Here is a 15,952-nt window from a genome sequence, read left to right on the forward strand (position 1 = left end):
AGGCTTGTAAAATCCCTTGGCTGAGGTTTGTTAAGCGTGAACTAATGAGTCTAGGCTTGTCTGACATGTGGCACAACCCGGAAAGAGGTTGCTCGGATGTGTAACGCAAGGATCTTCACAGGATCTTTAGGGAAAACAAATTGAACTCAGCAGTTTGCTCCACCAATCACGGCACCCTGACCAATTCGTTTTTAACTTTCAAAAATTCTTGCCTATTTGAAGGTTTTATGGATGTTGTGATTCCAATTTTAGCGAGGAAACTTTTTATACAATGGAGATATGGGACCCTACCACTTAGGGAGTTTACTAGCAAGTGGTCGATGTCTACTAACAAGTCCTGTTCTGGGTGTAGCTGTGACAGAGAAGATGAACTTCATGTCCTATTCTTCTGCCCAGCCTACACCGAATCCAGAAAGTACTGGCTGATACCACTTAGCAGAAATCTGGGTTTCAGAAAATGCTCTTATGCTTTTAAAATTCTTAAGACGGACAGAGCTAGTTCCACTGTGTATGCACTTTCCAAGTATTTGCAAGCTATGTGGGTTAAACGTTCCCAACTAATTGACGTTGTACTCCAAGTCTTAAAACTTTTTAAACTTTCTAGTTTCCTTGTAATGTGTCATGACCTATATGACCTATATGTACAGAATGTATTCTAATGTGTTTTATGAATGACATTAATATTCCTATTTTAGTAATGAGTTTAATGGATCTTTTATGGTTTTTACAACCGAAATAAAGAATTTTTGGATTGGATTGGATTCTCCCCGATGATAGCGCAACATATCTACATCAGGCTACTGCTCGCGTCTCTATGCCTCCCACTTCCCAGTGTTTTCTAATTCTTCTGGTAAGGGGCCCATGCTTCAGGAACTGGCATCTCGGTAAGTCATATTCTGCTTGTAATACTTAGAATGGGAGCAGTGTAGAATCTTGGTATATGTCCCTCTTCACTTTCAGGCCTGCCCCTTTCCAGTCCTCCAACCCCGTCCAGTGCTCTCCCTGTGGCAGACTGCTTAGTCCTGTGATGAGTAGGTCCGGAGAGTGGGGAATCTTGGCGCCTACCCGACTCAGGTATCTAACCCAGCAGTGCACCGGTTTCCATTGTGTTTTCTTATGCGTTCTGTCGCATCCGTAGCAGGATCATCATTAGGGCTGTGGCAGCCGGTACAGCCTGAGTACCGTTCCCTCTCCGGAGTATGTTCCGCCAACAGCCATTGGATCAGCCAGCACAACTGGGCACCTATATAATATCAGTCAGGGACGGCTAGGCCTCCCTCCATCCTAGGATGCTTGATTTCGGTCCAGGGAAAATATGGCTTAGCAGTTCGGGCTGGACTGTTCCAATGAGGCACAGGGTCAAGACTGATTTGTATATGGCCATGTCTGAACTGGGGTGGTGTGGTGAGCAAAATAACGATGGATTAAACCCAGATCTGTGACTGGGGGTGAATGTTTTGCCATTGTGCAACATTCCATCCATCAATTGTTGTTTTTGCATTTGTTCCTCCACTCTGGAGCGCTGTAAGAAGGTCAACGGTACTCTTCTGCGTTCCGCTCCCTAGATAAATGATGTGATCAGTGAGTTAAGGTCTTTGAATGTTGCTCTTGGGATCCACACTGGGAGATCCCCGAAGTAATACAATAGTCACAGGAGTACTACTATCTTTAAGATTGCTACCCGTCCAGTTACAGATGACGGCAGCTTTCCCCAGAATTCCATCGCAGACTTCACTGATCTTATCACTCTACCCATGTTACCCTCTAGTAACCTGTGGGCCGTGATATATTTTGACCTGAAGGTACCTCCGGCAGCTGGGCTCCCATTTCAATTTCTCTAGTTCAGTGAGAAGTGGCAAAAGGGCATTGGGCATCATGGGATATAAGCTGGATTTCCACCAGTTAACTTTGAGGCCAGATATGGTACCGAACCTGGCTAGCATGCCCCGCGCCCCTCTCAATTCACCTGCTGTGTCACTGAGAAACAGCAAGAGGTTGTCTGCATACAGGGCTATGAAATATTGTACCGCTCCTGTCCCCAGGCCATTATAGTCCTGCCCACTCCTTGCCCTGCACTCCAGGGGCATCCCTGCCTCATACCCCTCTCCACCCCCTGTCTGGGTGAGAAGGTCCTCCCTGTGCACACCTGGGCCGTGGGGGATGTGTACAGTAGTCACACCCATGCCAGTAAGCCTCCTCCCAGTCCCATATTGGTTAGTACTTTGCAGAGGTGGGGCCACTCAAGGCTATCAAAGGCCTTCTCTATTTCTCCCGTGAGTACCGCCGCTTCCTGTCTGTCATACTCGTTGGAGCCCATGACCGCTACGACTCATCTGATATTTATGGTCGTATTCCACCCCGGGATAAACCCTGCTTGGTCTGCGTGGACCAATTTGGGTATGTGGGGGAGAAGGAGCATCGCCAAGACCTTGCTTAGGATTTTGTTATCCATGTTTAGCATGCATAAAGGTCAAGAGGCTGTATAGTTGTGTGGCTCTTTCCCTGGCTTAGGCCCCGGAATTATGAGGTCCTCCCTAGTGCTGGGTCTCAGCCCTCTTCATCTAGGTGATAAGTTCCGCCGTCTGCGTAATTAAGTCTGAGAGTGCCACACTCTGTGCCTCTGAGCCACTGGGCCCTTTCTACGAGCCAGAATATGCTGCAGTCTCGCTGCTCCTAGGGGGTGCTGGGCTTCTACCTGCACCACTGATCAATGCCACCATGTGGATCGTGTTTCGGCACTCAAGTTGTGCCTCTTCTTGCATGGGAGCTAGAGTCTTTCTCAAGGGTCGCCGGCCTCGGTGCTGTTCTCTCCCGGTAGGAGCCTCTCTGTCTTTGTCCCTCCCTGTAAAAATCTGGGAAGATTCGCACCATTGAATTATCCACCGCTATGTCCCCTTTGAGGCGTGCCCGTGCAAGGATGTGGTCTCTGTCCCTGTAATGGAGGAGCTGCGCTATCACCACCCGCAGTGGCGCTCCTGGTACAGGTGGTTTCGCAGGGACTCCATACGCTCTCTCCAGGGCGAAGAAGCTCAATAGGCACTACTCCCTTGCGCAGCCATCTTTCCCGGTAGTCTATCATGTTGCAGCCTTCTATTTTTTCAGAAGACCTATGTTTCTAAGGTTGCTTCCTCGTGAAGTATTTTCTGAGTCTTCAGCTCGGAATTCCAATGTGCAAGCGCCGCTAATCGTTTCTTCTTTATGACTATGTCTGGCAGAGTCTCTGATAATTGGCCATTGTTTGTCTTAACACGGTCTGCCAACGTTTTGTGATCTTATCTGAGCAGGTCCAAATCTAGACCCAGCAAGTCGATTTTGGTTTCCAGGTGCTCGCTAGAGGAGGTGATGGCCAGTAGGATGTCCTGCAGCGAAGGATCTCCAGAGTTCTCTGCCTGTGGTTGGCTCATCCCCCTCTCCTCCATCGATTTTTTGGTTGGGGTCTCTTATCTGTCCTTTTTTGGGGGAATCTTCCCCATCGTGTACTCTTGATCTGCAGCGCTTCTGGAGTAGCGTGTGCTCATCGGATGCTCCAGGTAGTGCGCGTTGCACCTGGGTTCTCTTCTTCTGTTGAGCGCTCAACGTTCTGTTATGTAGTCCGACTCGCACTTAGGCTAGTCACATCTGTTTATGCCTAATGTTCCCCGCCACTCTTCACCAGGCTTTTCCAGTGTACTTTATATTCTCAGTGTGGGCCTGAGACCACTCTCCTCAATGTCTGCCAAGGGTCTCTGGATTACGCTGTGTTCTGGCCTTATGCACCATTATGCACTGTTCAGGTTATCGCTTGCACCACCTCAAGCTCTCAGGCCGCACTCTAGTTAGCTTGCCCGCTTCACTTGCTTCACCCTTCTTCCCCACCTGGGGGGCTCTGCATTCTACCGGCGTGATCCCTGAGGTCGCGTGCCCTGGGGGGTTCTCTCCCTTGTTTTGCATATTTTGTCCATGGCATAGGCGAGCCTTAGGCCCGCTCACCAACCCTGTCAACGCTGCTAGGCCCACTACACTATAGTAGGCCTCCTTGTTGGTGTGGCTGATCGTCTGCCCTTCTCCCCATGTCTCAATGCCTGAGTTGCTGCTTGCTGCTTACTTGGGGAGGCCTGCTGCTTCTCTGGACTCTCATTGCCTGTTGCCTCTGCTGGGGCTCTGGGTGCGCTTCTAGGAGCCCCGCAGGGGCTCACTCCCATAAAATCTTCAGGCCCCCCAGTCTCCAGGATGCTCAGGCCCTTCTGAAGCATGGTCCTGATCCCTTGTCTCTGCTGCTATCACCTGGCTTCTCTGGGCCTCCCTCTCCTTCGAGCGCCCACCAAAGTCTCGAGGGCCGCACTCGCTCTGTCGCACTGAAGGAGAGGGGAGGCCTCCTCTGCCTCTGTCCTGGCTGTTAGCCGCTGCCCCTTCTGGTCTCATCCATATCGCTGCAATCTGCTCACCTCCGGGGGACCAGCTCCATGTTCACTAGGATTTGCCCTGCTTGCTTTCCCCAGTGATTATCAAGCTCTGTGCTCAGGCCTACCACGGGGATCCCTAGCAGGTCTGAATCCACCACCACTCCGCTCCTCTGTTGCGGCCCTGGGGAGTCTCCAGGCCCTGTTCCAGGGCTTGTAGCTGGACAGGAGCGGACACTCTACGTCTCTGTATACTACCGCTTGGTCAGTGCTGTTGACTGGGTTTTCCTCTCTGCTCCGCAACATTGTCATGGGCGCTACCATCTAGGCTCACCTACCGGCTATGGTCAGATTTTGTTATTCCCCCGTTTTAGGACTTTGGGACGGGTTTCTCCATCTCCAACTCACACCTCACCCTCTGTATGATTATGAGAGCGCGCTGCAGAAGCTGTCTCGTTCAGGTGGTTAGGGTGGCATTCGATGGCGGCTGGCTGACAGGAGCTTGCACGCTGTGCTGTTCACTCCATCGGCGCCAAGCCACACCCCTCTGGGGAAATTCAATTTTTATTTTATTTTCCATTTTTTCTATTTTACCCAAATGAAAGATGCCCTTTTGTAAAACACCCCTAGCAGTGTCTGAGATTTGTGGCCTTTTTAGTCGAGCCAGTGCATGTCAGACATTTTTGGCATGCTGTGGCACGTGGAAGGGGGCAAGGTTTGCTATGAAAGAAATCCATTAATTTGTGGAATGAGACTTTGGGCATAGTTGTGTAAGAAAACTAAATGCATGGGCCAAGTGCCAGAATGAGAGGAAGGAAGGGCTCTTTGTTTATAAATAACTAAAATCAAGTGTAGATTTGTGGCATGTAAGCAGAAAAACGGCTTGGAAACAGATGAAGGACATCACCCTTTCTCTAAGACACAAAAGTTTTGGGCACAGATATTCTATGCAGAACAGATGGTACAGGGGCAGTTCACAGGGGCTGTGAGTGCTTTTTGACAAGGGTTCAAACCCCAGCTGGGGAAAATCGATTTTTATATTATTTTCTATTTTTTTTCTATTTTACCCAAATGAAAGATGCCCTTTTGTAAATTACCCCTAGCAGTGTCTGTGAGATTTGTGGCCTTTTTGGTCAAGCCAGTGCATTTCAAACATTTTTGGCACGTGGAAGGGGGACCAGGTTTGCTATGAAAGAAATCCCTTAATTTGTGGACTGAGACCTTGGGAATGGTTGTGTAAGAAAACTAAATGCATGGGTCAAGTACCAGAATGAGAGGAAGGAAGGGCTCTTTGTTTATAAATAACGAAAATTAAGTGTAGATGTGTGGCATGTAAGAAGAAAACAGCATGGAAACAGAAGAGGGACATCACCCTTTTTTAAAGACAGAAAGGCTTAGGGCTGAAAAAATGTATGCAGAAAAGATGGTACAGTGGTAGTTCACAGGGGTGATGTATGCTTTTTGACAAGGGTTCAAACCCCACCTCGGGAAATTATTTTTTTATATTGTTTTGTTTTTTTAAACAGTTTATTTATTTTAGCAGAGTGAAAGATAGTCCTTTGGAAATCATCAACTGATAATCATGAAAGACCATGTAAAAATCTGTAGCATATGTCACATCAGCTGTGGCATATGCCACATGACAGAGTGACACGTGTCACATGCCAGGAATGGGCTCCAACCCTTACTGTACCAGCAAAAGAGACATAAAGGAGAGGGAGCCTCTGATGATGGATGAAAGAGGCATGCAGTGGAATCGACAATGCGCAGCCTTGGTGTTTGGCAAATCCCCTCCCAACACATAGAAATAGATCCGGCCACGGACTTTGGAGCAAAACTGTGACCTGGCGCGTATTCGTTTACACATGAGGCATTGGCGGTGCAAAGGAGGCAGAGTCCGTGTGGACACGGGGTTCCCATGTCAGTAATGTGACCAGATCTTGAGAACCAAAAACCGGGACATTTTCAGAAAATAGAAGAAGGACTGCAATTTTTCATCAAAAGAACGGTGCAGAATGACAGTTCTCATCAACATAAGATCACAGAAAAGGCATTAAGAAAATAAATCGAATCTAATTTCTACAACCAACATCATACATATTAATTAAACTGCTTACTTATACAGCTGCTCACTAGCACAGCTTTATAACACCCAAAAAAGTGCCTCTCACTGTTTTCAGTCGACCCCCTCTAAAAACCGGGACATGAGCCAAAAGTACCGAAATCTGCTGGGACAGCCTGTGAAAACCCGGGACTGTCCGGGCAAATCCGGGACATCTGGTCACCCTACATGTCAGGGCTGAGGCAGTAGCGGCCTTTTGGAAGACAGGGAAATGGGGTTCAAACGGCCTTTTGGAAGACCGGAAAAAGGGGTTCAAAGGGTGTCACAACACAAAGAGGCGGACACTTACCTGCGAGGTACACCACGAGAACGGCTACAGTGACCATCAGCGCAGCTATGACAGCAGCCTGCAGATGGGCTCTGGGCGCTCTTCTCAGAAGCTCAGGCAGCTTATGATCTAGAAAGAAAAAGATGTTCATTCAGTGAGTGCTAATGGCTCAATGGTTAGAGCAGCAAACACTAATACAGTAGTCTGGCTGGGACCAGGGTTTAATTCCTGCCTTGGTGGGTCTCGGGCTCAATTTCATCGGACCTGATAATTCTCGCCTCACTGCCTATTCTGATCATGAGCCCACCTCTGGGCAATAGCTTGCTTAATTTCTACAATGGCCCCAACAACGCTGAGGGTGCCTGACTTCACCTGGGGGGTGCCCAGGAGTGGGCTCCTTACAGGGAAAGGCCAGGAAGGGTTCCTCGGTGGTATTCGTACAAGCGCTGAGATGCCTCTGGGTAGTCGTGAGCTATATGAGTGCGTAATTATCCTTATCCTTAATGCAAAGCACTGTTTGTACCAGGAAGAAGCTTTTAAGTCATTGTATATGAAATAATAACATGACTGCATTAGACCTGCTAGCGTTTGAAACATTTTCATCATGCCAGGAAAGGGGCTAAGCTTAGTGCCTCACACAGACCAAGGCACTTTTAATACACTGCCTCAAATCCCACATTTTCCGAAACCCCTGCCCAACTGCCCCGAAAAGCTCAAAAACAAACCTTTGAGGCTGCCTCCGATGAACTGGGGAGGTTTCACACCTTGTAATGGACATCAGCTGAGCACAACATCCAAACAATTAGCTGGAAACCTGTGCCCTGCAGCATACCTGCCAACTCACACTGTGCCACCACCATGTGACACACGATATCGGCTCCCATCAGACGGTCGCACGATGAGGAACCGATATCACACGGTGGCAGGGAAATCGAGCTGTAAACCACTGTAAATAGTGGTTTCCCAAGGCGTGGAACTGTCGACATCCATTAAGGGATGTGAAAACACCACAGGACATAAGTAAATTTTTGTTCAAGTAGGCAGGTATGCTGCGGGGGAGGGGGTGGTGTTCAGCTAATTGTGTGCCCACCATGTGATACTGGCTCCTCACCAGGTGACTGTGTGATAGTAGCCGATATCACACAGTGGCACTGTGTAAGTTGGAAGGTCGGCCGAATCTGTGAGTGGAGTCAGGAACTGAAATTCCACTACCCGCACCTCCTTCTATTTCTAAACCTCAGGCACAGACATCTGTGGCAAAAGAAGACATCTTACACAAGACGGGGGTGGCTGTTGTGTGGTGCCAGAGGTGGCAGCTATGAGGTGCATGAGGAATAGAGTGGTCTTAGGGGTCCAGGCAAAAAGGAAGGTTAATAAAAATGCCTCTTGCTGGCCGAAGAACCTCTGTGACAAAGATGAGAGCAGCAGTGAAGGCCGCTGTAGGCGAAGGGAATGGCCGCAAACACATAAACCCACCAGAAAGTAGTGTGAGCTTTTTTTTCTGAAAACAAATGCATTGCACTAATGAAAATCAAACTCTAGTTAACTTAGCAATCGTGAGCCTTATACTCCATTTTGTTTGTGACCTTTACTATCAATGTCCTGTACTATGTGTATAGTCCCGTATTTTCGTCTCAGTTAAATGATGCTGAATGTATTTTCACAGGCAAGACGATGACCTTCTCAAGAATATGTTGTTTCAGCAAAGCTGTACATGTTGAAGGTTGTACCTACCTGTCTTAGCAGAATCAAACATAATATAGCAGTTTTTTTTCAATACAGAAAGTGTCAGTGCAAAGCTTCATATTCTAGAATAATGAGAGACTTTTCAAATGCATTTCCACGCAACTGTTTCACTTTGCTTAGGTCTGATGAGTCTTTTTGAGGGAATTGTGTACAACTGCATTGCATGCATCACATTTTTTTTTCAGACCACTATAAAAATGTGCTCTTTTTGGATGGCTTTTATTATTAACAGTTGGAGGCGAGCCCATGCAGGATTACTCTCCCATTATATACTTTGTATTTTGCTGTCCTGGACTTTACTGAGTTGTTTGATTCTATACTTTAATTGAGATTTGTACTCTGATGTATTGGATAGTTGATTTGTCTTTATTAATCTTGCCGTAAAATTGAGATTTTCATCAGTTTTGGTGTTCAGAAAATATGGATTTTATCAAAGATATAGAGGGTAATATTATCCCAGGCTAGGTCCAAGCCTAGTTTGATAATGTTGTCTTTGTTTTTTTTTTATTATTTATTTTATTGTTCACAGCAAAAATTACAAGCCAAAAATGATTACAGTTCACATACATATCCCAAAAAAAGAAAAAAAAGGAATTATTCAGTCCTAATAGTAGTCGCGAAACGCACTCCATATTTTTATACCTATTCTTCTTTTCCTTTGTCCCTTAATAGAAAACAATCCCCACTCCCGATTGTACAGATTTAACAGTTTAACACGCCATAAATTAATGGTTTTTCCTGGAGCCAGTCCGTGGCTATACATAGGCGAGCTACAGTCATAGCATAAATATGAAGTGATGATGTTTAAATAATGGCTCATCAATGCTATCCTTTGGTATTTTTCCCTACATCAACATAGCAGGGGTTATATGTATCGGTATTCTTATTACAAAGGTTAAAAAAATTTCAAGATCCGAAATAAAACCTTGAAGTTTAACACGGCTGACAAAAATATGCACTGCCCCTGCATCATCATCCCCACATCTAAAACACTTGCCATTATTGCCTCCTCCCCATTTTGCCATTGGAATCAGGGTATAATACAAATCATACAGAGTTTTAAAGAACTGGGCCTTTAAATTTGCCGACATTAGTGCCTCCTTGGGGAGGAGTAAAAGATCTTCCACATCTATTTCTAAGTTGTCTAATAAGCCCGACCATTTAACCCTCACTTTATTTAAATCATCACTCCTATCCGCGAGTAGCAATTGATATACAATACCTATATTAACTGATCTCCTAACTGCTTCTATAATTGTATTCTGCTGTAATTTAAGTTTCCGTCTATACAGAAAATCACGAATTTGCAAAAATTAAAAAAAAAAGTTTCTAGGGATTGAAAACTGTATTTTTAACTCCTCAAAAGATTTAAGAATCCCTTGTTCTTTTGACATATCTCCCAGACATCTGACCCCTTTCTGCTGCCAGTTTATAGCCATATCGTCATAGAATATATCTGGAAGAAGCCTATACGCATTAAAAGGCGTGTAGTAAGATAGTTTCCCTATCTCCATTCTATTGAAGAGCCATTTCCAGACCTTAAATGCGCCCACCACTACCTTAAAACGTGTCCGTTTGTAGTAGGACCCGTCAATCTCCTTAAAAAAAGATTGCTTTGCAAATTGCCCAAGTTGCATTTCAAAAATAGAAGGGATATTAGCCACATTGGCTCCTATCTCTCCAGTAATAAGCGTCCTCATCTTTAATAGAAAACAGGTTACATAATATTAAAAAAAATCGGGAACTCCCAGTCCACCCCTTATATATGGTAACGTCATAAACTTCATTGCCCGCCTTGGTTTCCCTGGACTCCAGATAAATTTACCACACCTCGCCTGTAAGGCCTGTATCTTGTCCTTAGTAATTTCTAGAGGCATTGACCTAAATAAATATAATACTTTTGGTAACACATTCATTTTTATCACATTAGTGCGACCGATGATAGTTAGATACAGGCGGTCCCATCTATCTAACGACTGCCTAATTTTATTCATCAGTGTTTTCCAGTTAACCTCAACTAATTCGGTCATATTTGCCCTAAGTTGAATGCCCAGGTATGTTGCCTCCTTTACAACTCTCCCATCCATCCAACCTACAGTTTCCGAGCATAAAATCTGCATTTTTGACTTGTTCAGTTTGTATCCTGACACTCGCCAGAACTCCTTGGCCAACCGCTCAATTTCCCTAATTGCAGTGCCAGGATTTACCGTTGTGACCGCGATATCATCGGCATAGGTAAACACGGAAAAATAATACTCCAATGCATGATAGGGTGGGATTAAAATACTTCTATTCAACTGTTCAATAAAAGGATTAATGTAGAGGGCAAATAAAAGAGGGGAGCAAGGGCAACCTTGGCGTGTATCACGTGTAATATTGACACGGTCAGAAAGAAGGCCCATAGCTGAAATTTTGGCCATCGGTGTAATATATAAAGATTGTATGGCAACCATAAATTTTGAACCAAAACCCATTTTCTGCATCAGCTTCCACAGGTACCCCCATTGAACGCGGTCGAATGCTTTTTCAGCATCTAATAAAACAAGAGCCAAACCTTTTTTTTACAGCAGCAATGTCAAATAACGTGATAACTTTATTGACGTGCTCTTATTTCCTCTTTTTGGTATGAAACCGTGTTGATGCGGTGACACTAAAGAAACCATACAGTTTGATATCCGATCAGCAAGTATTTTTGAGTAAATGTTATTATCTGCGTTTAATAACGATATAGGTCGATATGACCCTACTGAATCAGATGGCTTTCCTTTCTTACAAAAAACAGCAATAGTAGCATCCGACCATGATCTTGGGGGGAACCCTGTTGAGCGGCCTGCATCACTTCTAAGAGCTCCTTCTTGATAATACTATAGAACTGTCTATAAACCTCAGTAGGTATTCGATCGGGACCAGCAGCTTTGCCAATTGCAAGACTTTTTACAGCTTTTTCGATTTCCTCGGGGCTTCCAGTTGCAGCGCCACATTTGGATCTAGTTTATTTAAACCTAATTCAAACATTTCTAACCAGTCTAGACCATCCTCATCAGTCCCTCTGTATAATTCTGAGTAAAATTGCCAAAAGATTTTTAAAATTTCTTGAGGATCAGAGTGTGCCACCCCCGTGCATCCTTCATTGTCACAATATTTCTTGCCGATTCCTTCATACGAAGCTGTACCGCCAGTCTCTTTCCAATTGTTTCCCCATACTCATGTTTTTCCATCTTCGATGTTAAAAACCTCCTTGCGTTCTCCACACAACAAAACCCCGCCACCTTCGCCCTCTCTTTTGCTACTTTATCCTCCAAATAGCTCAAATAGTTCTGCCCTCTGGCCACCCCATCCATCAATAAAGTTTCAGCCTGAATTAAATGCTGGTATAACTTATCCAACTCTTGTCTAGCCTTCTTTTGATGATGAAACGTGAAGCTCATGCATTCTCCATGAAATCCTGCCTTGAAAGTATCCCAAATTATAGGGACCGTAGCAGAACCTTTATTTTCCTCGAAAAATAACTGGATCCATCTTCCCATATAGGCTTCAAAGTCACTATTTAGCCCCAGCTTCCTGTCATATGTAAAATTTAAAGATCTAGTTCTGATTATATCTGCTTGTATCTCCAATGCAATAGAAGCATGGTCAGACGAAATTCTGGGGTAGACACTAACAGTCGCACCTTCCAATACTGAAGCTGGAGCAAACAAATAATCCAATCTGACAAATTTCTTATGCGGATAAGAGTAGAATGTATACCCGCTGTCCTGTGGTCTCAAGTAGCCCCAAACATCCACCAGCCCCTGATCCTCAGCTAAATTACACATTGCTCCGCAACCCCCCCCAAACCCTTAATAGAGGCTTTAGGATTTAAGGTCCTGTTGATGCGAGCTAGCCCCCATCCTCCTGCCGTTACACACAGGACATCTTACTACCTATCCTGTAAGAAAAAAAAATTAAAGACCTTTGCTGCTGAAGCAAATTGAGGAGCAATGGAGAAATGGCATATTAGTTCCTTAATTATGTATGACAGCTAAACTACCTACCACAATCTAACTACATGTACCCAAAAAATCCTTAGCCGCGGCAGCAGTCATAAAAAAATGAGTGCGTTCCCTATATATCACTTTCATTTTAGCTGGAAACATCAGGTAGGCCTGTGCACCCTTATTTTGAAACTCAGGTATTAGCTGCTGAAACTGCCATCTTAATTCAACAGACTGTTTACAGAGGTCGGGACGCACAAAGTACTCGCAGTCTAAACCAGTTCTCCTTTTGTCCGGGTGATCTTTCATAAAAAAAATTCTCGCGGCCCAAGAAGCTGTTGAATGCCACTGAAATAGCTCTTGTTTTCTCATCCCGCTGATTTGTTCTATTTTTAAATGGAAACCTATGTGTGCGCTCAACCTCTTTCCCAATCCCAACTAGTGGACTCTGAAAATGACTCTTTAAGTAACTTAATTCTAAAACCTCGAGGATCAGACCCCTCCTTGCCCTCCGGAATCTGTAAAAATCTTAAATTATTTATTCATGACCGATTCTCTAAATCGGTCAGTTTCCAATTGACATCCTCCCTATGGGCAAGTTGAAGTTCAAATGTTTTCTTTTGTTGTACTAGTTCGTCCTCGAGGGTAGATATGCGTGCCTCAGCTTCATTAGCTCTCACTGCGAACTCAGTGTGTGATTTAGCAAGACGCCTAACTGAGTTCTGTAACTTCTTACAAGAGTTCTGAACTCTCAAAATGTCTTCCCGATTTTCATCCCTATGCTGCATCATAGTCTTATATATCAGTCCCAATGTTATCTCCTTGTCTTTGTTACAGCTCGATCTCAACAATAAGGGTGGTGGATGACTAATGGAAGGAGTCATTCGTGGAGAATGTGTTTACCTTTGCAGAGGATGATTGAAACCTTATGAATTGGGAGTTTAATATTTGGACTAATTAATAAGTAATGTTTTGTTTATGTTAAATGCAGATCGTAAATATAAGGAAGAGGAATGATTTTTTTCAGTTTTGGGTGTACTCTGCAAAAACTCTTATAAAAAGGTACACTCTCAGCTAACACGTTGGAATCAGCTCCCGTTATCAATAATAGGACGAGTTGCGTTAATCCGAATGTCTATTCTTCCATTGCTTAATTTTATTTTTAGTGCAGAACCTTGTGCAATACAGCATTCTTTTTTTAAAGAAATAGACAGTATGTTCTCTTCTTTTTTATGGGCAAATAATGTACCAAGATTGGCACTCAGCACTTTAAACTATTCGGTCTCAGAAGGAGGATTATCTTTTCCGAAAATTAGAAATTATTATTATGAGACATTTGCACATCACAGTTTTAGATTTTATTTTGGGATCCACAAGAGGCAGATAATTTCTTTATGAAAAAGATCCTAAGGGAATATAACAGTGTAGACCTTACTAGAGTCACAAAGTACCCTAAGAAAGTACGTTATAAGACTCTACAATGGTTATTTAAACAAAAAACCCAGCTTTTAGCACACTACGATATTTTAAGAATTAATGTTTCAACCAGGCTTTCGAATATGTCCACGGGGGAAACAGGCATCTTGGAGAATAACAAACTAAGGTTGTGGGAAGAAAACGGGTATGTTCAGATCCAGGATTTTATTAAGGGGAACGTTTGGAAAACCTGGGCAGAGATTGAAATGGGGCTTCAGCACTCAAATATCATTTTAAAGTGGTAATTTATCAGATTAAAACCTATATTGGAAAAGCTAGATATGGAAAACCTGTGATATAAAACCAATATCAGTGAAGCCTTTAACCACCCCATACAACGGAGGATTGGCAATTGGGTTAAAATCCTTGATGAGAATAAGTCCCTTTCACTATATGAAAAAGTTAGGGATAGATGGAAAACAAGCATTTACAATGCAACGGTCTCGCCTTTCCAAAGTTAGAGCTATTGGCATTGTAAATGACAACATTTTTATTTATGTGTTGGTTTTGAAAACAGATAAATAAATGGCATTGTCATTGACAATGCCAATAGCTTAATCTCTCGCAAATGCGAGACCTATTGCATTTGCAATGCAATAGGTTGCGTATTTACGCGAGTTTGAGCTATTGACATTGCAAATAATGTGTTTTATTTAGGTTTCAAAAACACACACACACAGCCACACACACACACACAGCCACACACACAGCCACACACACAGAGCCACACACCCACAGCCACACACAGCCACACACACACACAGAGCCACACACACACACACACACACAGAGACACACACACACAGACACACACAGAGAGACACACACACACACACACAGACACACACAGAGGTGGGGAGGTCGGAGCGGGGGGATAGGGCAGAGGGGACTGCTGCAGGGATCGGACGACCGAGTCCCGCCACCACAATCAGGGTATCAAACCCATGCCCGCCAGCTTACCGCAAGGAGCCCTTAATGCCTGGGCATGCGGGAAAGCAAGCACTCAAATACGGCGAGGGCGGGGGGTCCACCAGAGCAAGCACCAAGCCCCACATCAGAGACTGCACCGGCTTTGGGGCGGGAGAGGCCCACCGAACGCCCGCAGAAAGCTCTGAAAACCAGCACAGAGCCACACACACACACAGCCACACACACACACAGCCACACACACAGTGCCACACACATACAGAGCCATGCACACACACACACACAGAGACACGCACACACACGCACACACACACAGACACACACACACACACACAGACACACACACACACAGACACACACACACACACAGAGACACGCACACACAGAGACACGCACACACAGAGCCACACACACACACAGCCACACACACACACACACAGCCACACACACCAAGACCGACACTCACAAACAGAGCCACAAACACACAGAGCCAGACACACAGAGCCAGAAACACACAGAGCCAGACACACACAGAGCCAGACACACACAGAGCCAGGCACACACAGACAACACCAAGCCACCACCTTCTGTGGCGGGGCTTGTGTGGAGCGTCACTGCGTGCCAATGGAGGGTGCAGCATACTACGTGAAATAAAACAGCAACCCCTGGTCTAGCTTGGTCACCGTCGAGGTTGGGGCCCTGCCCCTAGGCCTCTGCCGGCTGGGGCAAAGCAGACTCCCGCGGGCAGGGGAGAGAGAGTCCGATCCCCGCAAGAAGGAAGGCCGAGAACTACTCCTGCCCCCCCCAAACTCGCAAAGCTCAAGACTCACTTTGTGGCCTCCATACTCACTCCCTGGCCCGCCACCCTTCCGGTGGGTCGCCAATCAGCTGACAAGTGAGCGACAGGATTTCAGAATGAAATGACCCGTTTGTGGTCACAAAGAGCCCATAAAACTTTATTTAAAGGGTCTGTAGTGCAGAATGCACACTTCCAAGTTCCTAGGACTAGAGGGGGCACCTTTGGCATGGGTAGGACTCAATATGGCAGGTTCTAACAGCA

General features: G+C 45.1%; 1 protein-coding gene across 1 annotated transcript in view; it reads right to left on the reverse strand.

The window, feature by feature from the left end:
* The window catches only part of LOC147700921 (C-type lectin domain family 2 member D11-like), a 141,829-nt gene that overhangs the window by 95,196 nt on the left and 30,681 nt on the right, over positions 1-15,952 (reverse strand). The window contains exon 2 of the mRNA XM_086928544.1: positions 6,791-6,898. Within this exon, the coding sequence (XP_086784670.1) occupies positions 6,791-6,898 (108 nt within the window). The remainder of the gene's footprint in view (positions 1-6,790; positions 6,899-15,952) is intronic.

The sequence above is a fragment of the Lissotriton vulgaris genome, chromosome 7 (genome assembly GCF_964263255.1).
Source record: "Lissotriton vulgaris chromosome 7, aLisVul1.2, whole genome shotgun sequence".
In the NCBI taxonomy this organism is placed as follows: domain Eukaryota; kingdom Metazoa; phylum Chordata; class Amphibia; order Caudata; family Salamandridae; genus Lissotriton; species Lissotriton vulgaris.